At 40.8% G+C, this 24,514-nt stretch overlaps 1 protein-coding gene across 1 annotated transcript in view; it reads right to left on the bottom strand.

The window, feature by feature from the left end:
• Positions 1–24,514, bottom strand: part of LOC132769113 (aldehyde oxidase 4-like) — a 56,916-nt gene that overhangs the window by 15,150 nt on the left and 17,252 nt on the right. Inside the window, exons 12-26 of the mRNA XM_067470594.1 lie at positions 22,049–22,158; positions 20,153–20,337; positions 19,639–19,801; positions 18,439–18,531; positions 17,431–17,600; positions 14,202–14,316; positions 12,552–12,671; positions 10,438–10,534; positions 9,961–10,085; positions 9,013–9,146; positions 5,880–5,967; positions 4,405–4,491; positions 2,946–3,137; positions 765–992; positions 210–305 (exon numbers count right to left, since the gene is read on the bottom strand). Coding sequence (XP_067326695.1) covers positions 210–305; positions 765–992; positions 2,946–3,137; positions 4,405–4,491; positions 5,880–5,967; positions 9,013–9,146; positions 9,961–10,085; positions 10,438–10,534; positions 12,552–12,671; positions 14,202–14,316; positions 17,431–17,600; positions 18,439–18,531; positions 19,639–19,801; positions 20,153–20,337; positions 22,049–22,158 — 2,003 coding nt within the window. The remainder of the gene's footprint in view (positions 1–209; positions 306–764; positions 993–2,945; positions 3,138–4,404; positions 4,492–5,879; positions 5,968–9,012; positions 9,147–9,960; positions 10,086–10,437; positions 10,535–12,551; positions 12,672–14,201; positions 14,317–17,430; positions 17,601–18,438; positions 18,532–19,638; positions 19,802–20,152; positions 20,338–22,048; positions 22,159–24,514) is intronic.

The raw sequence follows: 24,514 nt of genomic DNA, 5'->3' as shown, positions 1-24,514 counted from the left end.
GAGGGAAATTATGTGCATTATTACACTTAAAGACACATCTAGGAAGAGACTTGTTAGAAAATAAGTTATTTTACTCACAAACTTTTAAAGCTGTGGATATTATATGTATATTTTTGTGCAGTTTCAAATAGACAAAACAGTTGTAGTGATCAAACATAGTTCATTTTACAACTATAAGCAAGTGTGGCCATTTTCCAGTCTTTTGTTACCTGTAACATCTTGGTGTAAAGTCCTTGTCCAAGTTCACTGCCCCCATGAGACACCAGCACTGATCCATCGAGATAGATATGGACCAGAGCAAAAGCCTAGAGGAAAATAGACATTATGGCTGCTTAGTAGGGCTGTGCAATAAATGAAAAAAAGTTTGAAAACTCAACAAAATGAGGGTAATGGGGTAAATTTTGATTCTTAAATTTTTGGCCCGGGCCATGCCCACGTGTCAGATACTACATTATAAATATGAATTTAATGAATTTGATCTGATTTACAAGGGCTAAAGATAATTTTTACAGCTCTACTGCTTAGCCTTCTTTGGTTAAATTAAGCCCTGGTAGAATGTGATACCAAAAATCCTATGTAACTGTATGTCTCACATTTTGAAAAATAGTAAATGTAGGAAGAGAGCAAAGATTTAGGGTGGGAACTTTGCAGTTGGCAGAAGTGAAAAGAGTAAGCTTTACTCTTTGATTTTTCCCACCTGTTTATCCTATTTTCATTTGCTTTACATTTGAAAAAGATAACTTTTTAGAACATCAAAGGCTTACCTGGTTCCATGGTTTTTTAGGAAATCCAACAGCATACTTCATGGGAATGATTGCAATTCCTTTCTTCTTCCAGAAGTTCTGTTTGTTAAATTCCTCTGCAGCTTGTCGCCTCTTGTAATAATTTGATTTTTCCAGACATTCTTCCCAACACACAACCAGATTTCTGGGATCAAACACTTCTTTGTAGGGTGTTGTAGTCACTGTTTTGTACAGGTTCATTTCTCTGACCTTAAATAAAAACACATTCCAAGTAGTTAATAAGTTGCTGTGAGTTTTGGGGGGCTGTATGATCATGTTCCAGCAGCATTCTCTCCCAATGTTTCACTTGCATCTGTGGCTGGCATCTTCTGAGGTTCTGTTGGCAAGGAAGCAAGCAAGTACACTCCACTTACTTCACTGCCAACAGAACCCCTGAAGATGCCAGCCACAGATGCAGGCGAAATGTTAAGTAGGAGAGAATGCTGCTGGAACATGGCCATACAGCCCCAGGGGGCTTGGCATTGTTTTCCCATCAGGCACTGAGAGTGTGACTTGCTCAAGGCCAGTCAGTGGGTTTTCATGGCTAAGCGTGGACTTGAAGCTTAGTCTGCCAGAATCCTAGTCTGATACTTTCAGGGATTTCTTTATTCTGAGACATTTTGCATTCAGAAGAGAACTATGTAATCTGGCTGCCACCTTTAACAGCTGTAGGACAACAGAGAGTCAAGGGATCAAGCTTTGTGTTAGCAATGGATAGGAATGCTATCATGACATGATGGCAGGATCAGCCAAGGATCCGCTCGGGACACTTTGTGGCTGTTAGGATTCAAACCCATACTGCCCAAGTCTCTAGTCCTGAATGAGCAATGGTTTAGTTAGTGTAATTTTTACATTGTTATGTATCCATATGTTTTATGTGTTTTATGTAATTATGATGTTATTGTATTGTCGAAGGCTTTCATGGTTGGAATCACTAGGTTCTTGTGGGTTTTTTCAGGCTATAGGGCTATGTTCTAGAGGCATTTCTCTTGCCATAGATGCAGGCGAAACGTCAGGAGAAATGCCTCTAGAACATGGCCCTATAGCCCGAAAAAACCCACAAGAACCTTATGATGTTATTGTTTATTGTTTGCGTTTTCGGTTGTGTTTTGGTTTTTCTTTATTGCAATTGTTGTTCGGGCTTGGCCTCATGTAAGCCGCTCCGAGTTCCCATCGGGGAGATGGTGGCAGGGTATAAATAAAGATCATCATCATCATCATCATCTTAGGATACACTGAGGATTTCTCTTCCCCCATGTATCCTGTATGACAGTTGGGAATGAATCTATAACATCTCTCTGTTTCTGCTCTCATTCTGATTGGTTGCATATAATTGATACTTTTCTACTTCAAGCTTTACTCTGACTTTAGTTTTTTCCATCTCTGAGTATGTGCTGTGTGCTTTGAGATCTCTCTCTGCTTGTGTGTCAGGAGAGCTGTAGTGTTTTTTCCCTTAGAAGAGATGGGTGTTAGAGTAGCTAAGACCCAGTTCTTTATTCTGAAGAAATGAAGTTATTCTTTCAATTGTAAATAATCCTTTGTGTTTTTGTAATGACAAAACTCTGCATCTTTGCCTGCCTAAGCTCTAAATACTTTACAGCTGGACATGGACTGGATTAATGTTACGGCTGTGGATATTGTGATAATGTTTTATGGTTTTCACTAATGCTGTATTTACTGTTTTAATGTTTGCTATCTGTATTTAACTGTGATTTTACTATTGTAATTCTTATTTAGCGGTATTGTACTGCTACTAAATGGAAGTCATCCTGAGTCCCCCCTTCGGGGGTAGAGAAGTGATGGGACAGAAATACCAGAAATAAAATAAATAATAAAACCAATATACTGAGAACATGCATTTTCCCACAGCCTTGAACTTTAATAAAATGGGCTCCTTTCCAATTGCCCCCTTTATAATTTCAGTCAAGGAACAAAGTGAGAGTAAAGCTGTCCAGGGGGCAAATATGTGTAGAAAGGGGTTTCCAGTGATCATTCAGCAATCCCAGTCTTAGCAATTGGAAACCTGCACATTGGAGGCTCTCTTATACGTGTAATTATTGTCAATACAAATGTGAAAATATATATTTCCCAAAATTTGGGCCATTATAACCTGAAAAATCATTATAGACTCCCAATGTATCTTCTTGCCCTTTCTGTACTTACCTGGTCGTGTGGTAAGCCAAGCTGGTCTGCCACAGCCACTATCCAGGTCTCTATAGAAAGCCCTGCCTGTGGGAATCCAAATCCTCGAAATGATGTATTTGATGGCAGATTAGTCTTGCAAGCCCGCCCACGGCATCGGAAGTTTTGGATGTCATACGCATTAGGACATTTCAGCACAACAAAGCTGATAACCTAAGCATAGTCATACACAAATAATTTGTTAACTCTTCTGTGCATCAGTGAATCTACAAAGCAAAAGACAAAACAACCACATTGAAAAGTATGTGAATGGTGTATGGGCTTGGACATAAATCCTTCCAAGTGACATGCTTCTTCTCTCACAGGGTGGCAGCCCGGAGCATTCAAAAACTCCCACTCCACATTGGCTGCATCTCAGGTGTCATTTGAAGGTCAGTGTTTGCAGTGGCCCTTAATTTTACTTATTCCACTGATTACAGAGTAGATGCTATTTGGGCAATTTAGTCATGAGGAATGATGGAAAATACTCCCAGAAGCATCTGGAGGGACACTGGATCTCCACAGTGTTCACACAAGAACAAAATATTGACACTGAGATAATGTTTCCCCCATTTATGGGGCCTACCAAGCCCTACTCAGCCCAACAACCATGCATGAGAAAATACTATATATTTATCTACACTTCTTCAGCCCTGCAGGTTCAGTTAAACCCTTGTGCCAGCAGGACTGCTGATCGACAGGTTGGCAGTTCAAATCCAGGGAGCGGGGTGAGCTCCCGTCTCAGCTCTACCTTATCATGCAGGGACATTTATTTATTATTTATTTATTTAGGGCTTTTACATCCCGTCCTCTCTCAACCTCCACAGAGGGACTCGGACATCAGAGAAGCCTCCCACAGGATGATAAAACATCAAACATCTGGGTTTCCCCTGGACAACATCCTTGCAGACAGCCAATTCACTCACACCAGAAGCGACTTGCAGTTTCTCAAGTCGCTCCTGACATGAAAAAAGTGCAGCCATTCTAATCCACAAAGGAATCCTCCTGCATATATACTAGAAATCTTCAGGGGCTACTAACAGCTGATGCAGATATGGATGAGGTAGGAAATCCACAAGGACCTCTTCACATGGCCCATTGGGGTTGTGCTATTGCTCTGGCAATCGCTGGTGAAAGGGAAGGCACGTGGGGTGCCTTGTGGTGTCCCACGGTCCCTGCATCCTTTCTCTATCATATGGTGGGGATGAGAAAGGTGTGTTGGCACCCTGTCCCTGCCCCCATCACATGAGAGAAAGGGCAGTCCCACCACCCTTTCCCCCATCATATGGAGAAAAGGGGAGGAATGTGCCAAAGCTCCAACAGAGCTACCCGAAAAACACTTTCCTCCCTGAAGAAGAAGGAAACCTGTCTAAAGTATACAGCGGGTTCTTAAAGTATTAAAAAGAAAAAAAATCATGCCACTTTCAAGCAAAAAACTTACCACTTCAGACTCATCTAGTGTACATCCACCATTTATATAGAACTCCAGATCAACAGCTTTAATTTTACCATCATTCATGAATCCTACCTGAAACGCATTAGCACATTGTACACATGAGGCACATTCATTTCTTTCTCTTCTATCCCCTCCCCTTACAAGTTTTCAAAGATTAACAATGGACTGTTGCTAGATACTAATGAAAAAAATATTTTTCTGCAGCGTTCCTTGACCAAGGTCCTATCACACCAACTGATCACAAAGTCTGGGTGTCCTTTCAAAAGAATAAAGAAAAAGAGGAGGAAAGCAGAACTTGCTGTTATATGCAATCACTTTAAGCATGATAGTCGAAAAGCTGTTGGCAAAGCAATTTCACAGGAAGCCTATGTGTGTGACAGTCCTTCTGACAATACCTTCCATGGACCCGGACATTTGGTCTATGTGGAAGAAGGCTGTCTTTTGGGTGTTTCCCTGTCAAACTAATAAGGGTGACTCCTAAGAGTAAAGTACACCAGTACCTGTCTGATGTGCAGGGCTGGCAATCTTTTCTTTGCAGTTCTGCCAGGGCATGGCAACATATTCATGCCCATCGGTTTTCCACTCCTGGACATGCTTACAGACTGACAGTAATCCAAACACTACTGCACCGAGTAGCACTAAAGTACACAATTTCTGAACTTTCCTCTAGTGAGTTGCCCCTCTCACTCCATATTGTATTCACATAAAAGCCCTCTTAAGGGCCCTTTCACACAGCCATATAACCCAGAATATCAAGGCAGATCATTCACAATATCTGCTTTGAACTGGATTAACTGAGTCTACACTGCCATATAATCCATTTCAAGGTGGATTTTATACACCTGTATAGAAGGGGCCTAAGGTGGCCAGGCTGAGGCTGTATATCTGGTGCAAGGCTACTCAAAGCATTTCAGGGATTCATTGAAATCTTCATTAACATTCTAGCCAACATACCTCACTGATTCACTTGTTTTGAACTAATCACATGTTTTATATTTCAAAAATATTTAGATATTTCAGATATTATTTTAGACAACTGCCATTTCCAAGCCTTTTTAAAAATAAAAGGCAGCTCTTTCTACATCATTATATAATGGATCGTGACGAACCACAGGCATCACTATGTAGCCTAACCTGGCTGAGTTAGTCTAGTTGTCTCTCCAGCAAGGCATGTTTGCATCGCTGAACTAATAGCTTCAATATTGAAAAAGTGTCTGGTGACTACTATCCTTCTTGCACAGGTTGTGGTTAACAGCAACAGTATATAATGAATCTTGTACATGCTTGTTGACTGTAACATATATCATTATTACCTGGGGAACAAATTCATCCTTTTTAGGAAATAATACAAAGAAATAAAAATGCCAGTGGACACATGCAAATTCTCACTCACAATCAGCCTTCATAGGGGAGTCTTTTATGTAAATACATTGGGACTTGTTGGAATTGGTACTACTTACTTTATATTTTCCCCAAAGAGGATGTCGACCTCCAAGTATTAGCATGTCATCATCTCGCTCCAGGATAAAACGGACAGGGCAACCAGTTCTAAATCAAAACAAAGGCTTCAAGGTAAGGGGCGAGGAAAACCAAGTGTTGCTGCTAACTAGGTAAATTTGAGTTACAAAGTATGACTGCTCTGTCCCAAGGTGTATGAGACAGGAATAAAACAATTTGGCTCCCCTTCCCATGTACAAAGGCAAACTTGAGTTGCCACTGAATCATTTGTCAATCTTGTCTGATTATGATGCTTGGCATGTCAGTCTACCATCTAGATCAGTTCCTCATGTTGTGGTGACCGCCCCCCCCCAACCTCAAAACTGTAATCTTGCTAATTTAAATATCTGATATGCAGGATGTATTTTCATTCACTGGACCAAATTTGATACAAATACATGATACACCCAAATTTGAATACTGGTGTGTGTGTGGGGGGGGGGGGGGGGGTTGATTTTGTCATTTTGGAGTTGTAGTTGCTGGGATTTATAATTCACCTACAATCGAAGAACATTCCGAACTTCACCAACAATGGAATTAAACCAAACTTGGCACACAGAACTCCCCTGACCTGTAGCTGCTAACTAGGTAAATTTGAGTTACAAAGTATGAATGCTCTGTCCCAAGGCGTATGAGACAGAGATAAAACAAATTGGCTCCCCTTCCCATGTACAAAGGCTAACTTGAGTTGCCACTGAATCTTTTGTCAGTCTTGTCAATCTAGTGATGGTGGATGGATGGCATGTCATGCTACCATCTAGATGGCGGGAAGGGATGCAGGAGAGCTGGGGTGGTCTGCAACACTCTCCTCCATTATCTTGCTGTTATGCGCACCCCTGTGTCTGTGAGATCAGACAATTTCCTTAGTCTGCCTAATGGTGGGGATGCCCTTGGTTCTTATACTAATGTCTGATCATAAGGTAACACCTCTCATACAGTAATAATCGGTTTCCATCAAACTAAAGGAAAGACCATAGGACCATGATTTGGTTAAAGACAAGCATAAAACCAAAGACGTATGTCAGGTCCTTGAATATTTTGGATTATTTATCTTTGACTATCCTCCAAATTTGGGAGCTTCCAGTGGCAGAATGGGAAAGTTTGGGGTAGGTGTAAGGAAAGGAACAGAAAGTATTGGGTCAAAAAATGCTGTGCTGAGAAAAAACGTGTGCATTTGGAAATAGCCATTTCAATTCTGTGCCTGCTCCTTAAGGCTCTTGTAGACTGGTGTGTAGAAGAGTGAGCTCCATGGTTTTTCTGAGTTGGTACAACTTTCATGTCAGTTGCTTTCATTCTTTTTGGGAGCTGTTTATAGCAATGTTTTGGATCTGAACTTGGACAATAATTGTGCTTCTAAACTGACTCTGAATACTTCAATGATATCTACATTTCCAAACCCTACAATGTGCTCATATATTAAATGCTATCCAGGTTGGCAATGTTGATATATGATGCCAAAAAAGGTTATGATGGTTAGAAATTCCAGGACTTGATAATGTTGCACCCTAAACAAACAGTGGCTTTTCTTCATGCAAAACTGTTCACATTTTTTGAAGCTAGAGGAGACATCAGAAACCTTGCTGCACCAAAATTGGATACTCTTTGTTTTCATCATCATCATAATCATTTAATAACTTATTAATCGCCCTCCATCCGAGAATGCTCCAGGTGATTTACAGCTAAATTACAAAAGATAAAATACATACATGCAAAAATTAAAAATCAACAGAGATCGAATGCTCTAGTAAAAAGCCAGGTCTTAAGTGCGAGAGTAAAAGGCCCTAAGTCACGCATGGCTCTCATGTAGGGCGGCAAGGAATTCCACAAGGCAGGGGCAGAAATAGAAAAAGCCCTGCGCCTGGTCCTTTCCAAGTGCACTTCTCTAGGACCCGGTATATGGAGTAAGTCACGTTGGACTGGTCGTTGCGACCTCCCATGATGGGAGAATGAGAGGCGGTCCCTAAGGTACAATGGACCCTGGCCATAAAGAGTTTTAAAGGTCAGAACTAGCATCTTATACAGGCCACGGTACTCAGTTGGAAGCCAATGTAAATGTTGCAGCACTGGTGTTCAGGCCTGTAGCGAGGGGGTGGTTTTAGGGGTTCAAACCCCCCCGAAATGTTTCAGATTTTTTTAAAAAACCTGGTTTACTCATGAATATTAACTGGTTAAACAAATCCCCATGCTAGGTCTATGAGATGCAAAAAATTAAGAGTCCCTCCAGAACTGTAAGCACTATCTCAAGCAAATATTGACAATTTATTCACACAGTCATTACTTGCAGCAATAGCCGATGTAGTGAAGCAACCAAGTTGGGTGTGTGTGTGTTGAATGCTCTCATTAAGGAGGCCAGACTTGATGGAGGTGGTTGACAGGGGCGAAGCTACAGGCTATTGAAAGCTGCTCTGCCCCCTGCTGTGCTCTTTGCTTCAGCGTGAGCTAGGAGGCGGGTTTCAAACCCCCCCCCCCCGAAATTTTCAACCCTCCCCGAAATTTTCAACCCCCCCCCCCCCGAAATTTTCAACCCCCCCCCCCCCCCGCCGAAATTGTCAACCCTCCCCGAATTTTTTTTCTGGCTACGGCCCTGCTGGTGTTATATGGCATTTCATGGGCATTCTTGTGAGTAGCCTGGCTGCCACATTCTGAATAATACGAAGCTTTCGGGTCGTAGACATCGGAAGGCCCACATACAGGGCGTTGCAATAGTCCAGCCTAGACGTGACCGTGGCATGGATGACAGTTGCCAGAGCCTCGTCAGATAGGTAGGGTTCCAGTTGCCTCGCTTGTCGTAGATGGAAAAAGGCCTGTTTGCTGGCAGCAGTGACCTGAGCTTCCATTGTCAGCTGTGAATCCAGGATGACACCTAAGCTCTTAACAGTGGTCGATGGAGATAGGGCGGCACCATCGAAGGTGGGTAATGGAGGAGTCAGACCTGCCGGGCGGCCATGCCAGAGAATCTCAGTCTTCGCCGGGTTCACCTTCAGTCTGCTAGCATGTAGCCAGTTTGACAGAGCTTCCAGACATAGGGTGAAATTGTCTGGAACTGACGTTGTTTTGTGTGGTTTCAGTGAGATGATAAAGAAGGACAGCACTTACTTGTTTGCAGCTACTGCTGCAGCTGCGGCCAAAAATGTAGGTTTGGTTGACTTGCCTCCAAAAGCTCCTCCCACTCGTCTTGTGTGGCACACGATCCTATTGGCTGGAACATCTAATGCTGAAGCCACTAATTCCTAGGGAGGGGGGGAAGGATTCAGATTTTTTTCTTTACAAACATATTACATATCCTTTGCAAAGAAAAAAAAACCCCAAATGATCTATGAATTAATTTCTGTTCTTTTTGTCTTCCAAGGAGCTGCAAAATGCATGACGTCATATGGTACAATGGCCAGAGAGACAGACAATTTAAGAACTATTCCTTCACTAGTTATTTGTAGGTCTGTAGACTAGACAAGAATGCTATGTGAAGTGTAAACAGTTTCATGGTAAAAAAAAAAACCTGCCAGTCTGGGCATATGATTATACAACATGCCCCTATTTCCTTCTTCTTAAACTGGATGCAAATATACAGTCCACCTCAGGGTGGAGGCAGGCTACTGTCATGTCTACCAGCACAACAGAGGCATCTCTATCAATCCTGTATTATTATTATTATTATTATTATTATTATTATTATATTATAACTTTATTTTTACCCCGCTAGCATCTCCCGGAGGATTCGATGCTGCTTACAATAGGTCGAAGCCCAACACAATACAACAATATAACATCTAGCAAATAAAACAGTTAAGCAGAAAAACAATAACAATGGCAATACGACAAGACATTATTAAAAACTGAGTCGGCCGAAGTAGGGGTACAAGATTAAAAGTGCTGATGTGTCGGAGGGGTGTGGGATTATGATATAAGTGCGGTATGATGTAGTTTTCCCACACCTCTGACCAAAAAGATTTTCCAAAATTCTGAAATGCCCCCTAATCTGCAAAATCTGTTCAGTAGAAATTATTGTGGGATAACTGGTGACATCAAAGTCTTGGGTCACCTCACCTGCACCTTTGAAGTATCCTGTGTAGAGACATAAATATCCATTTCCTGATCCTCTTTTCTTGGAATAGCAAATATACTATTTGTTTCCAGGTAAAAATGTTCTTGGCCTCCAACATGAATGTCACCTATTTAAAAATGTACACGATAATATTGGATTTATTTCCTCTCAATGTCTCGATAGACGGGTAGTTAAATGAGCAGAAACCATATATAGGATACTGAGGGACATATAAGAACAATCCAAATGCAACAGTGGAAACTTTTACAGAGAAAGGAATTATTCGTAGCTAGCTTTTTTGACTGCAGTGCAACAATATCCAATACTATGCCTTTCACCTTAGGTAATTTTTCCCCTTCTATAAAAAAAACTCCTCCATGATACATTTCAGTGACATGTTGATTATTTCTCTGAATCCACCTTGCAGTAGTATTGTTCTTCTGTCACTAAGACTCCATTCAGAGTTGGCAATGGTTTACCTTCCAGGATTTCGTCAACTGTCTGAAAAGCTTCTTCAACATTTCCTTTTTCTATTTTCTTTTCTTCTGTCAGGAATGAATTATGCTCTATCGCTTCCTGCAAAAGATCAAGAAAGTAATTGCTCAGTCCTAGAAGAACACACAAAAGAAGACTGCTATGACCATTGCTGGTGTTTAAAATGTGATGGTATCTTCTCCCAGGACATCTGTCCTGAATTTACTACAGGTAAATAGTTGCCTTGTGTTCAATGTGACCAAATGTGACAAAATGCTCCTTTCCTGTCCATTGAAACTCTGGTGCTAAATTTTCCATTTTCTTGTGCTTGAGATGTGATTTTGCAAATAGCTGTTGAGGTTCTCTCTGTTGGATTAGAGGGAAAATGGCAATGGAAACAATCAAGAGACTGGAACAGTTTCCCAATATTAGTCAATTGCTTGAAAGAAGGAAGTTAAGATTGGAAGACAGCAAAGTTCTAAAAAAAATAGATGGTTTGTAGAGATTTGATAAGGGCAGGCTTTTCTTCTCTAAATAATAGAATTCAAGCTAATATGTGGAACTGAACTGGCAGTATAGCAGCAACATTCCAATTGCGGTAGTGGTTCCAATTTGAAAATATTTCATTCCAAAATGAAAATAGAGGGAGAAAATGTGGAGGCCGTGACAGATTTTGTATTTCTAGGTGCAAAGATTACGGCAGATGCAGACTGTGGCCAGGAAATCAGAAGACGCTTACTTCTTGGGAGGAGAGCAATGTCCAGTCTCGATAAAATAGTAAAGAGTAGAGACATCAGACTGGCAACAAAGATCCACATAGTCAAAGCCATGGTATTCGCTGTAGTCACCTACGGATGTGAGAGCTGGACCTTAGGGAAGGCTGAGCGAAGGAAGATTGATGCTTTTGAGCTGTGGTGTTAGAGGAAAGTTCTGAGAGTGCATTGGACTGCAAGAAGATCCAACCAGTCCATCCTCCAGGAAATAAAGCCCGACTGCTCACTGGAGGGAAAGATACTAGAGACAAAGCTGAAGTACTTTGGCCACATTATGAGGAGACAGCAAAGCCTGGAGAAGACAATTATGCTGGGGAAAGTGGAAGGTAAAAGGAAGAGGGGCCGACCAAGGGCAAGATGGATGGATGGCATCCTTGAAGTGACTGGACTAACCTTGAAGGAGCTGGGAGTGGTGACGGCCGACAGGGAGCTCTGGCGTGGGCTGGTCCATGAGGTCACGAAGAGTCGGAGACGACTGAACGAATGAACAACAACAACAACCGCAAAATATAGTGATAGACAAGGGCTTAGATGATAATAATAATAACAATAATAAGTGTTTGGCTTGTGATTTTTTAATACGAAATCCAGCATATAGATCTCGTTTGCTTTGACATACTGTGGTTTTGTGTCAGTAAAATAATAATAATAATAATAATAATAATAATAATAATAATAACTTTATTTGTACCCCGCCTCCATCTCCCCAAGGGGACTCGGGGCGGCTAACGTGGGACCAAGCCCAAATAATTACAATAAAACAAAATAAAATACATACAAGACACACGACAACATTAAGCAAAAAGATAGTAATAATAACATAATAAAACAGAGTATAAAACAATACAAGGATTTAGACAAGGGCAAGCTAGGGCAAGTGCAAGGAGTGAATTTTTTTTTTAAATCCATGGGTGAGGTAGATAAATAAAGTGCTGTATTTAGAGAGAGACTTAAGTGGGATAAAAAATGAGGTTATTCTAAATTGAGGGATGGGATAAAATTCATCAGAACACCAATTGACACTGAGACAGGATCTGACATGGGAATTAATTATTCATCCTTCAAAAGCACAAAATATGGCTTTAAAAATGAATTTGGCACATTTGTTAAAGTTGTGACTGTCAGGTATAGTGGGTACATGGAATCGGTGGGTGGAAAGGCCAATAGCAGTGGAAGCCTGTTGCCTTCATGGCTTATTGAGGGACTTCCCAGGCATATCTCAGCAGACTGTTCAACTAGATGAGACCTTACTCTGATCTTGTAGGGTTCATCTTATCTTCCCTACTGCCGAGGACAGAACACAAGAGAAACATGGCCAGTCTTCACAAACACAGGATGGTATTTACCTCAATGGTCAGAATCACTTCCAGATCTTGGTACTCTATCTCCACTTGGCTTCTGGCGTTCTTTGCACATTCATAGGTCTCTGCAACTATACCACAGATAATGTGCCCAATGTAAATTACCTACATGAAAACCAAACAACATGAAACTGAGTGGCTTTATAATGCAGGATGGTGATAGTGTGGTTTTGAAACACCTCAACCAACACTCTCCTAAGTCTACAGTCATTTTCAGACTGTGCTCTGGGAACTCTGAACTTCCTTGGAACTCTTCTTGGAATGCCTCTGATGCATTCAATAGTGGAAAGATCAGTATAGGTTTGGCATATTTCCACAATTGCTAGCTTACCCCTTACCAGTTATGGTGGCCTTGTTTAAAATGCTGAAAGAGATGATATGTGTCATGCTGAAAGACAGAAGATACATCATCCATGGTGTCCAATTGCATAGCATTTATATAGATCTTGTAAATAAATATGAAGTCATTAGAAGTCATTACTATCATTTAGAGACTGCATAAGGGAGAAAACTGTGATTGGACAATGTGTCTGCTGTCCAGGGCCTCACTACTGGTGGGCAACTTTAAGATCTCTTCTGCCTCCCCTTTCATTACATTTATTTCTCTTTAAACCAGATGTGGGCTGGGCTGTTCCTTTGACTATACCACAGACAATGCATCCAATATCCATTACCTGCATGTGAACAACTCAATATCAAGCTGGGTGGCTTTAATATACAATTATTTATTTATTTATTTACAGTTTTTATATTCCTCCCTTCTCACCCTGCAGGGGACTCAGGGCAGATTACAGTATACACATATATGGCAAATATTCAATGCCAGTTGACAGACAACGAATACAGACAATACACAGAGGCTATTTAACTTTTTTCTGGCCGCCAGGGGAGCTGCTGCTTTTATCATCCATCAGCGACACCGATGAAGTTCTTCCGCATTCCACATTCCCCGGAGTTTTCTTTATGGCCTCATAAATTAGTTAATTTAGCCTCCCACACACAATGGTACCTTATTTTCCTACTTGACAGATGCAACTGTCTTTCGGGTTGCAAAGGTCGACAACAGGCTACACAATGGCTGGACACCCACTCCAGGCCGGGGTGGCTTCAAACTCATGACCTTTTGGTCAGAATGATCTTAATGCAGCTGACACTCGGCCAGCTGCGCCACAATCAGATTGAAAACTTCCTTGTATTTAATTCACATTGGAAATAAATAAGGGAGGGTTTTTTTAAAAAAAGAAGAAACACTACCAATGACAGACAAAATTTTTGGATGGTGATAGTTTTGAGGAACCCCAGTCAACATTATTCCGTCTATCATCATTTTCAAACTGTGCTCCACAAACTCTGAGCTTCCTTGGAGCTCTCCTTGGAATGCCTCTGAGGTATTCAAAGACCCTCTGAATGGAGCATGACAACTAGTGATTTTTCTCCTTCCCTGGAACTAGTTAGCGTATTCCTCCAAAGCATTGGGTTCTGCTGATTTAACAGAATTTAGTTAAAGAGGATAACCATAAACCTCCATCTTTGGCTGAGAGAAAAAATAGTTTTGGGTCACAATCCTATGCCTGCATATCTGAACCCAATGGGGGTTTGATCCAAGTTGAACAAAAAGCCCAAATGAAGATTTACCTCATCTTCAGCTAATATGTTCTCATGTTCATCACCATTTTCCCCTGGAATATCACGAGCTGTTACCACAGCAACTACCCCTGGTTCTTCCAAAGCCTTTGAAAAGTCAATGGATCTGAAAAACACAAGACATAGAAAATATGGTCTAAATTTGGTCCTAACCAAGGATGAGATGAATTTGTTCATGATTTAAAACAGAAAAATTCAAGGCTAAAACTCAACTTTCCTCCCAGTTAGTGGAATAAATGAATAGATGAAACAAATACTCTTGCAATTAGAAACAGGTAAGTTTTTAAAACCTTCAATATGTAAGTCTAAAAATCTTGTGTTCTTTCCCTAGCTTGAATATGAATCTTAGCCAAGGATGGAATTTCTGTTGGGTGAGTGGGCTTAATAACAAAAGACCCTCCACATAAATGTACAGCAGAGCAACTCATTAGCAGCAGCGTGACCCAGCACCAGTAGCCCAAAGTGATAAAAAGAACAACAACACATAGACCAATGTTATCTCTTCCACTTTTCTTTGTAGTAAAATAATATAGTTGCACTATTTACAAGAACATAAGGCAAATAAACAAATACATAGTAGCTTTGACCACAGAAACCTTCACACTGGAACCTTCCCACATGAGGCTTCTCTCACACAGAGGTTTATCTCACACTCCTCAGGGCGACACTAGCCCACTAACTCTAACAGGCTCCAGCTTACTCACTCTCCTCAGGATGACACTAGCTTTGGCCCACTGGTGCTAACAGGATTTGGCCTACTAACTCTTTGAGTGCTTGACTCACACTTTTGTAATCAAAAATACCCAGTTAATTTTTTAATATTTCTGACAATTTCAAATCAAGTATATGGTACCTTCCTCACGCTAGGATATAATATAACATAGTTTATATGCCATTATGGATATGAGACAATGACTTGATATTTTATATGGTTCTAATTTATTTGATCGATGGATATGTATTTTAATTGCTACATGTTTAGATTGTTTTATATTTTGATTAAATGTGTTTGATTGTTTACCTGTGTGACATTGAATTTTTGCTAGATTTGTAGGTTGCCTTGAGTTGCCTCTGGGGTTGAGAAAGGCGTGGAAGAAATGAAATAAATAAATAAAAAATAATTTCCTTTTGAAATCTTCATCCAAATGAGATAACTGTCAATTCAGAAATGTAATCTGCCCAAATCAGTTAATCTGTCTATTGTTGAAGGCTTTCATGACTGGAATCACTGGGTTGTTGTAGGTTTTTTGGGCTATATGGCCATGTTCTAGAAACATTCCCTCCTGACGTTTCACCTGCATCTATGGTAGGCATCCTCAGAGGTTGTGAGGATGCTTGCCATATATGCAGGCAAAACAGCAGGAGAGAATGCTTCTAGAACATGGCCATATAGCCCAAAAAACCTACAACAACCCAGTTTATCTGTCATCCATTTTTAAAACTAATATTTTAATTTTCTATTGCTTTCTGTTAAGCTAATATGACTCCCCTCACCAGATCATCACCTTGTCCTGGTGATCAGGCTTGTGTTTTCCAGTGAACCTATGAGAAAAGCCACCAGGGGTCCTATATATATTCCCAGCAGGACCACCATGACAGAAGAATCTTGGAGGAGAAACCAGACCAAGACTAATGCTAAGACCTCAATGAGAGAGCAGGAAGATGATAAAATGGTAGATATTATAATAGCTGTGAAGGCAGATGCCAGCTGAAATTGTTAAGAGGTCACTAGTTTTTGGGGTAACCATGCTATTCAATTAGAAGCTCTTTCTGTGAAGACTGTGTTGGTTGCTGTGCACAGATCACCACACATAAAACAAATTTGCAGACATCCTATCCTCAAGCCACTTTCAACTTGGACTTTAATGCCTATGTAGAAGGACCCAGAGATTCGTTCACTGCCTTCCCATAATCCAACCTGAACCTAACTAACTCAGCTGAGTCTCATTTTTTTCTATCCTTAAGTCACTCTCACTTGCATTATTACCATTCTAAGTAACTGCAAGACTAACTAATCCATACTTCTCAGTGGACTTTCTGCCTTCAACCTTCTCCTTTTAAGATCAGACAATTACCAATCTCCTACAAACTTTCATACTCTCACCCCTCCTGACAGATTTCCTTTATATGCGAAAGTATACATCACTTACATAACCATATTTGAACGCAATTCCTCCAGTAAACACAACCATTTTCTTCTAAATATCACAGCTGTATCTTACAAACATATCTGAGTAATCCTGTCTCCTGCTTGTGTAATTTGGTGAGACATACATACAGTTCTCCTCTTCTGAAGTCCCTGATTTTCTTCATCAGAATTTGAATTACCTCACCACCAAATTACAAATCCCAAGATTCTATAGGATGGAGTTATGAAGCTGGTGTCATAATGTGTAACAGGTACTGTGAATATGTATGTCAGGCTTGTCCATAATAAGGTTGAACGCTGTGAAGGCCACCCACTACATGACTACCAGGCTCCTCCCAGTAGACTCAAATCAAGGAAAAGCTTTATGAGAACTACCACTCCTCTTGGCGTCTCTCCAGCAACAGCAAGGGTATCCCTCTGGGCAGCTAAATCAGGAAATCCCAGCTGGATGGCCCCCTGTGAGGGTCTTCCTCCAGGGGCAAACCAAGAATGGGCAACCTGGAAGTCCCTGAATAGACTCAGGAAGTGGAGTGGGCAGATCAAAAGACAACCTGGCAAAATGGCACTACCTAAAAGAATTCGATACCTTGTGTGACTGTGGAGCAGAACAGACAACTCTGCATCTGTATGCTTGTCCATTGTGCCGTGCCTCATGCACAGAGGAGGAATTGTTGAAGGCTACAGACAATGCCGTTGCTGTTGCCCGTTTTTGGTCAAAAGATATTTAGCCGCCTGCACGCCTTCTATTTTTATCAGTTTTATACTAATTTATGCAATGCTTTCAATACAAAATAAATAAATAAAGGTTTGTCCAGGATTCTAAGATTGCTACTCTAAGCAATACAAACAGAAAAAAGCAATTTGGAAGCTGGAAACAGAAGGTCTCTGGACCAGATGCACTAAAGAAACCCACCTGGTATCTCAAAAAATCACCACAATCTTATTTAAAGCAAATTGCTGCTTTCTTCTTTTTGCCATTTCACCACTGAATCAAAAAGACCTCAAAAGGGGGGAAAGGTTGTGAAACTCTTTCCCACACTTTGGTTGCAAAAGTGCCTTTTAAATACTCACAGTATCTTTGCGTGCGCTCGTGTGCTGGTGACCACAGCCATGTAGAGTTGTCCATCTGCTGGAGCAATATCATCGACATAGACAGCTTCACCAGTGGTATGTTTAATACCAGACTCATGCATGATGGGACGCCCAACTGGGTCCTGAGGGGGCTGATGAGGGTTTACATCCTGTGAAAAAGTAGGAAGTCAATCAGTCCAGGGATTTCCATTTTCACAGGCAGAATTGATGTCATCTTTAGTAAATCCCAGATGAGTAACAATGTTCTTTGCATTAGCTAGGATAAGCATGTCCTGCAAATCCTTGGCCCTCATTCTGGTTTTTGTGTGTGTGACTTTTTGGATGATGCACTATTTTATTTTTGAAATTGTTTGATGCCTGCTAATCCTGGGTAGTGTGCTGTGATCTTTAGTCTTCTCTGTTTCTAGAATATGCATGTGATGGTGTACTGATGGAGATCCAAACTTTTCTAAACTATTCAGTAACTTTTTCTACACTTATGAGCAGCAATAATTGCTTTTCTGGTATCTTTTGATTGTGGCATGATCTATTTGCTACACAACCATATGATTAAGACAAACTCACAAAGTTTGAGATTCTTTTAGAAGATTGAATCCTCCAATCTTATTATTAACTCCATTACTTAAGCATTTCCTTATAATTTCTTTGATTGATCAAGGCAACTACTTTTGCATTACCCTGACTCCCATACGCTTGCTATTTGAGTCATTTGTGCATCATTTTATTTCACTCAACACATAATTGGTTAGAATAAGCCCCGTTGGACATTTAGAAGAGTACTGGTTTTGACTTCCAAAGGCTGGCATTCTCAAAATATGGAATCCCACTATTTATCATTAGGCTCATAAGCTTTTCCCTACCATTGTATTAGTGTATCAAGAGAAGGACGATGTAACATAATATAAAGGCTACAAATTAAATGCCAATAAAGAGAGATGACACCATTCTTACTTGTGGATCAAATGTTATGAAACAAACTCCACTGACCTGGTATATTTGCATGCCTTGAGGTGGCTTCTCTTTGAACTCGCTTAAGGCACTCATGTATTCCTTTGGCAAGTCAGGATATTGGAAGGGATACTGTAAGAAGGTAATTTAAGAACTCATTCTTATTCTACCAACATTTGTATTACATCAACATTTGGTATAACAACATTTTCAGCATTGACCTTTGCGCAGAACGGGCGCATGTCTCAAGAGAGAATGGCCTCATTCATATGGGCACACTACTTTATACTTTAGCATTATGAGAACAGGTCTAAGCTTTCTACATTGACTTGTAACTTCTCCCTTTCCTCAATTTCTCAGTGTGGTGTGAGGTGCTCAGAAACTTTTACTTCTGTGTTGGATTAGCCACAATTTAGACCAGGGTCCACAAACTCTTTAAACAGAGGGCCAGGTCACAGTCCCTCAAACTGTTGGAGGGCCAGATTATAATTTGAAAAAAAATGAATGAATTCCTACACACACTGCAATATCTTATTTGTAGTGCAAAAACACTTTAAAACAGTACAATAATTAAAATGAAGAACAATTTTAATAAATATATGTTTATTAGTACTTCAATGGGCAGTGTGGGCCTGCTTTTGACTCATGAGATAGGATTGTTGTTGTTGTTGTTGTGTGCTTTCAAGTCGTTTCAGACTTAGGTTGACCCTGAGCAAGGGCTGGCTAAATGACCTTGGAGGGCCGTATCCGGGCCCTAGGCCTTAGTTTGAAGACCCCTGGTTTAGAGTGTTGTCCGAACACTTCATTATAGTCTGTTTAAAATAGAGTTAGGGAATAGAAGGTAGCTCCATAAATTGTGTCTGAGGTTGGCTTGCTTCCATTAATCATCAGTAAGATAAACACTTGGCAGCCCCGACTTTGGGAAGCAGGTGCTGTATTTCAGGAATCAAAACCATGAGTGTGGTATCTGCAAAAATGAAAGAATGGCAGTAGATAAATAACACTCCACACTGCATAGAAAAAGGAGCTGATTTAAGCAAGGTCATTTATTTGTACAAGGTATAGGGGAAAAGTATATAGAATTGAAACTGATCTGTCACAAGAGACCTGACATAGAATAGGATTAGTGGGGAGGTGGGTGAAATTCCTACGAGGAGGGACAGCTCCTTGCTTGTCAATCTGTGCTATTGTTACGTATGCCATGTGAACATGTACCGCGGAGGGTATCATTCTGCTTACCATCATTTTTAAACAGTGCAGGACTTCCAAGTAGAACCTGAAGAAGAAGCTGACAAGCAGGGAGCGCCGATATTCCACTTTCCCGCCTGGTGCCGAAGGAGACACAACAACTTCTTCAAGAATCAGCCTGCAAGCTTCATCAAGGAACTGGTCATTCCAGTTTCTAAGGAGACAAAGGATATTGCACAAAAATACACTTATTTTAACATTGTAGAAAAAGGGTAGGGTGGATAGGAATAGGAACAGACCTTTCCAAGTGTATGTGCTGGAATCATGCCGTCTGCCATGAGAATGACTTGTTGGTACAGCAGGCTCTATGGACCCCACTCAGGAAACCTTAGGGGAACATTGAAACCTTGTTCTTCTTTATGACCAACCTGAGCATCTCCCAATGGGACTGTCCATGGTATTAACCCTCACCGTGGCCTGACCGGAATTGGGACTTCACTTGAACTTGTTTTGCCTTGCCTTATTGGTCTTAGCTTTGTCTTAATGAAACTTAATTTTGTCATACCTTCCTATGAGTTTCAGGCAGGAATTCTTCGCACTCACAGTTGTGCCGCTAATGCCTCCATAAAAAATAGCCAGGTCTTCAATGACATCCGTGCCTGGCTGGAAGAGGACCTTCATGGAAGAATTTGTCACAGACAAGGCATTTTTCCGGCGCTCAGCCTGTCGGAAAGCTGAGATAAATTCATCCTGGCAGAGGAAAGAAGAAGATTTTTTATTTCACAGGAGAACTGTGTTGCTGATTTCCTTTTCCCACCAAAAATGCAGAGCCTTTTTTTTTTTACTCTAGAAGGCATGTCTATGTAGGAGACACTGAAGCCCACTGCCAATTCACAGCTGAAGGTGTAGGCCTTTTGGAAACACGACCCTGGAGATGGCATGAAAGCAAAAAGGCGACTCCCTCATGCCTTCTCATGGGAAATATTAAAAGTAGTAGGCAAGAACTTGAATGAGGGCAGGACCTCTAGTCATCTGAACAATAGTTTTGTAGAAGATGCAGCTATTTCTGTCCATACAATTGTTTCTTGCTCTACCATATTTGGCCCTGGTGGGAAAAATGCCTGTTTCTCAGATTCTTATTGAATATTATTTTGTAACGCTGCTTGACCCATTGATCTAATATCACTTGCGATGACAATATTGTAATCCTCCTCTTTTCTGGGTAGACCCCTCTGCCCCCCTTCCAGTCTTTTCTTTCCAAATGTTTGTCTTGGTTTGAACTACTACTGTCTCTGCATTCGATAGTCCAATTGAATGCCATTTCTTCTTCCTCTTCGAAAGGAAGAAGAATATCCATCATCAAATGGTCTTTCCACCCCTATTTTCTGCAATATAGGCTTTTTCTTGTGTGGTCTCCCTACAAAAGGTTTTTCACCACTCACCTTAAACAATACATAAGTCAGGCTGTACCTGGACTTCTGGTCTAACTCTCAGTGGTGCAACTACTGTGATCTCCTGGCATTTTTACTCCGTGTCATGAATGTTACTGAGCTATGCACAGCACAAGGTGTGTTATGACACCTTTCTCATCCTAGCAAAGGCCTTCAGGGTGCTATCTTCCCACTTTCCTCTATCTACTGCTTCCACAAAACCACAACCCTTGTGAACATGGAGACATTACTAAAGTACTAAAGACCTTATAACTTAAGCCAGGAGCCCAAAGATGCGAGATGGCACCCACCCCCTTCCCCCAACCTTCCCAAACACCTTAAAAATAAAAAATAAAACTTACTGGGCACCATTACATCTCTCTTCAGGCCTGATGAAAAATACCATTGAAGCTTGGGAAGCCAGAGGCAATTTGTCCCTTGCCTCCCCTCCTCGAGCATCATTATTATGTTCCATCCAGTCTGAAGTCAGGCTTAATGGTGCCCTGTAAGGTATATTTTTATTTTAAAGGGGTTTTTGAGGTGGAGGGATGGCCAGATGCCATCCCAAAAATCTTTGGGATGGTACATGGATAACCAATGGGCAAAGCCCTTTCGCCCCCTGGTTGTGTAGACATAAACTCTTTTCAGAGCAGGTTTCTGAAACCCACTCCAAAGTGGGTTTAATGTATGTCTGGGACCGCCATGTATCTCCCTCCTTTCCTTTGTGTCTGTATCACTCTCCAGCTTCACTTTCCATAAGGTCTGTATCTCCCTTTTCCTTTCCTTTCCTTTCATCTCCTCTCCTTTCCTTTCCCTTTGTGCAGGTATCCCCAGCTTCCCTTTCCTTCCTGTCTGTATCTCCCCCACTTTACTTTCCTTTGATCCAAATCCCTCCCCAGCTTCCCTTTTCTATATGTCTGTATATCCCCCATTTCCCTTCCCTCTTGTCTGTATTTCACCTCCTTCTCTTCCCTTCCTTTTATGTCTTATGGAGAGGAGGAGAATAGAAGCACACACAAACACAAACTTACATCCTTTGAGAATGGAATGAAAACAGAAACAATGACCTCCATTGGGGAGAGATCGTCCTCTGGCACGTTTGTGAGGAATCCATCATTCAGTGGAATCTGTCTTGTTCCATCTGAAAAGAAAAACCATGTGTTTAGAACAGGCGCTTCATACTGATCTAGATCAATGAAGAGAACTTAGCACAAGCATGGGCAAACTTTGGACCTCCATGTGTTTTGGACTTCAGCTCCCACAATTCCTAACAGCCTGCTGGATGTTAGGAATTATGGGAGTTGAAGTCCAAAACGTTTGCCCATGGTTGAGTTAGCAGAACCCAACCCTATATATTTTCTTTCTCCTTTCATCAATTTGAACACTGAGATCATAGGCATAATTTATTAATTTGTCCTATACTTCAGCTCAGTGATAGAAAAGGAAAGAACATAGTTATGCTTTTCTACTCTTACTTCCACCTCCCATAACTGTAACCGGGGGGGGGGGGGGGGGGGAGCAAGAACTTGAAGTTCACATTGCTTTCTATTGTTAAGGTATAATAATGTACTGAGTGTAAATTGTTTTTCCCTAAAACTATGACTCAACTGCTCTTGAACTGTTTTCACTCCACAGTCAGATCATGAGTCAGGTTTGTTGACTTTCATTTGTTGTTTGCCTTTAAGTCATGTCCAACTTATGGTGACCCTATCATTGGGCTTTCCTGGCAATACATGCCTTTGCCTCCCTCTGAGATGAAGTGGATTTTTATGGATGAGTGGAGATTCAAACCCTGGTCTTCAGAGTCAGTTTGTGCTACTGACATTTTTGTATTCAACCACATCAATCCATGGCAACTGAACCAGTCAGAATCCCACCAAGTAGTAATGTCTATCTATGCTTGATTTCCCCTTTCTTCCCTATAACAAATTGTAGAAGGGCATGCTCACTCCCACCTAAGGAACTCATCATTTCCACCACATTAACCAGGTCCTCACTTTTGATTAGGATCAGAACTTAAATAGCTGGTTTCCTTGCTGCCTCTTCCACCTTCTGAAGTCAAGCAAGGAATTTGGTGAGCCTGATATTCTTGGCATAGTTTACTTTCTATGAAATGTGATGTTGGGAGAAGAGAGGGGACTTGGAAGCTGTTTTTTCCTCTAATCTCAATCCAGGGATTTTACCACCACAAAGAATTTGTGTGTGCACCCATTACTGAATTACAGGGCCATAGCCAGAAAAAAATGGGGGGGGGGGAGAAGAAGAGTAGTTCCATAACACAAATTTAAATGGTATGGTTCATTCTATATTTTATATAGACTTATTTAAATCAATTTTCTGGTCTCTGTCATGAGGGGCTTCAAATCCCATGCCTTAGTCTTTGCCTGCCACTTATGGGTGGGCCAACTTGGTTGCTTCAGTTATTGCTGGAAGTAATGACTGTGAATAAATTGTCAAAATTTGCTAGTGATAGTGCTTGCAGTTCTGGAGGGACTCGTTTAATTTTTGCTTCTCATAGGCTTAGCATGAGGATTGGGTTAACCAGTTGAGTAAACAAGGTTTAAAAAAATGAAAAATTTCAGGAGGGGAGAAAATTATAATAAGAATATATAATAAATTTATAGGATGGGCAACTGAAACAGAAGAGATTAAAAACTCTATGATTAAGTGGGCCCAAAATATTGGAAGAACGATTCAGTTAAGAAAGTGGGAATAAATATGGTCAAAACTTAAAAAAAAATGCTCCAGACCGTCAAGAAAATTGGCTAAAGATGTTACACCGCTAGTATATAACCCCAAAGAAATTAGGTATAATGTATAAAAATTTGGATAGTAAATGTTGGAAATGTAAATCTCATGAAGGGTTGTTTTACCACATGTGGTGGTCCTGTGAAAAAACAAGGAAATATTGGCAAATGATACATGTAGAATGCAAAAAATAAAATAAAATAAAAATTGAATATTGACTTCCTTATGAAACCAAAATTAACCCCCTCCAAGATGCAATGACTGGACAAGATAATTGAAATCAAGGATATGGCTTAGACAAAACAATGGGAAAGGAATGAAAAGAACAGACTGGTAGGTTTTAGAAGACTATTTAAAAAAGGAATACTAAATAAATATGAGACTGACAGGAAAAATAGGAAGCTGGAGGGAAAAATAGATGATACAAGTACCTCTATTCCTCTCTTTATTCTTTCTTTTTTTTTAGATAAAGGAAATAGAGAACTAGAACAAAACTGAGAAAAATTATTTAACCCCTACCCCCTGCCACCTTGGCTACAGCCTTGCTGAATAGGTCAGTCAGCAGTGATCACCTTTTTGAGCTGCTTCAGAATCTGTTCCTGGAATACTTCAGAATTTTTTAGATTCCCAGAAGCCACACAGGGCTCAGTACAACTCTCCAGTTGTACATTTATCTGAACCTCTAATGGTGTTGGGTAAGGAGTCATGTTAATTTCTCAACACACCTTGGATGAACCCTCCATAGCCTG

The sequence above is a fragment of the Anolis sagrei genome, chromosome 1 (genome assembly GCF_037176765.1).
Source record: "Anolis sagrei isolate rAnoSag1 chromosome 1, rAnoSag1.mat, whole genome shotgun sequence".
NCBI classification, from domain to species: domain Eukaryota; kingdom Metazoa; phylum Chordata; class Lepidosauria; order Squamata; family Dactyloidae; genus Anolis; species Anolis sagrei.
This window is presented reverse-complemented; position numbering and strand designations above follow the sequence as displayed.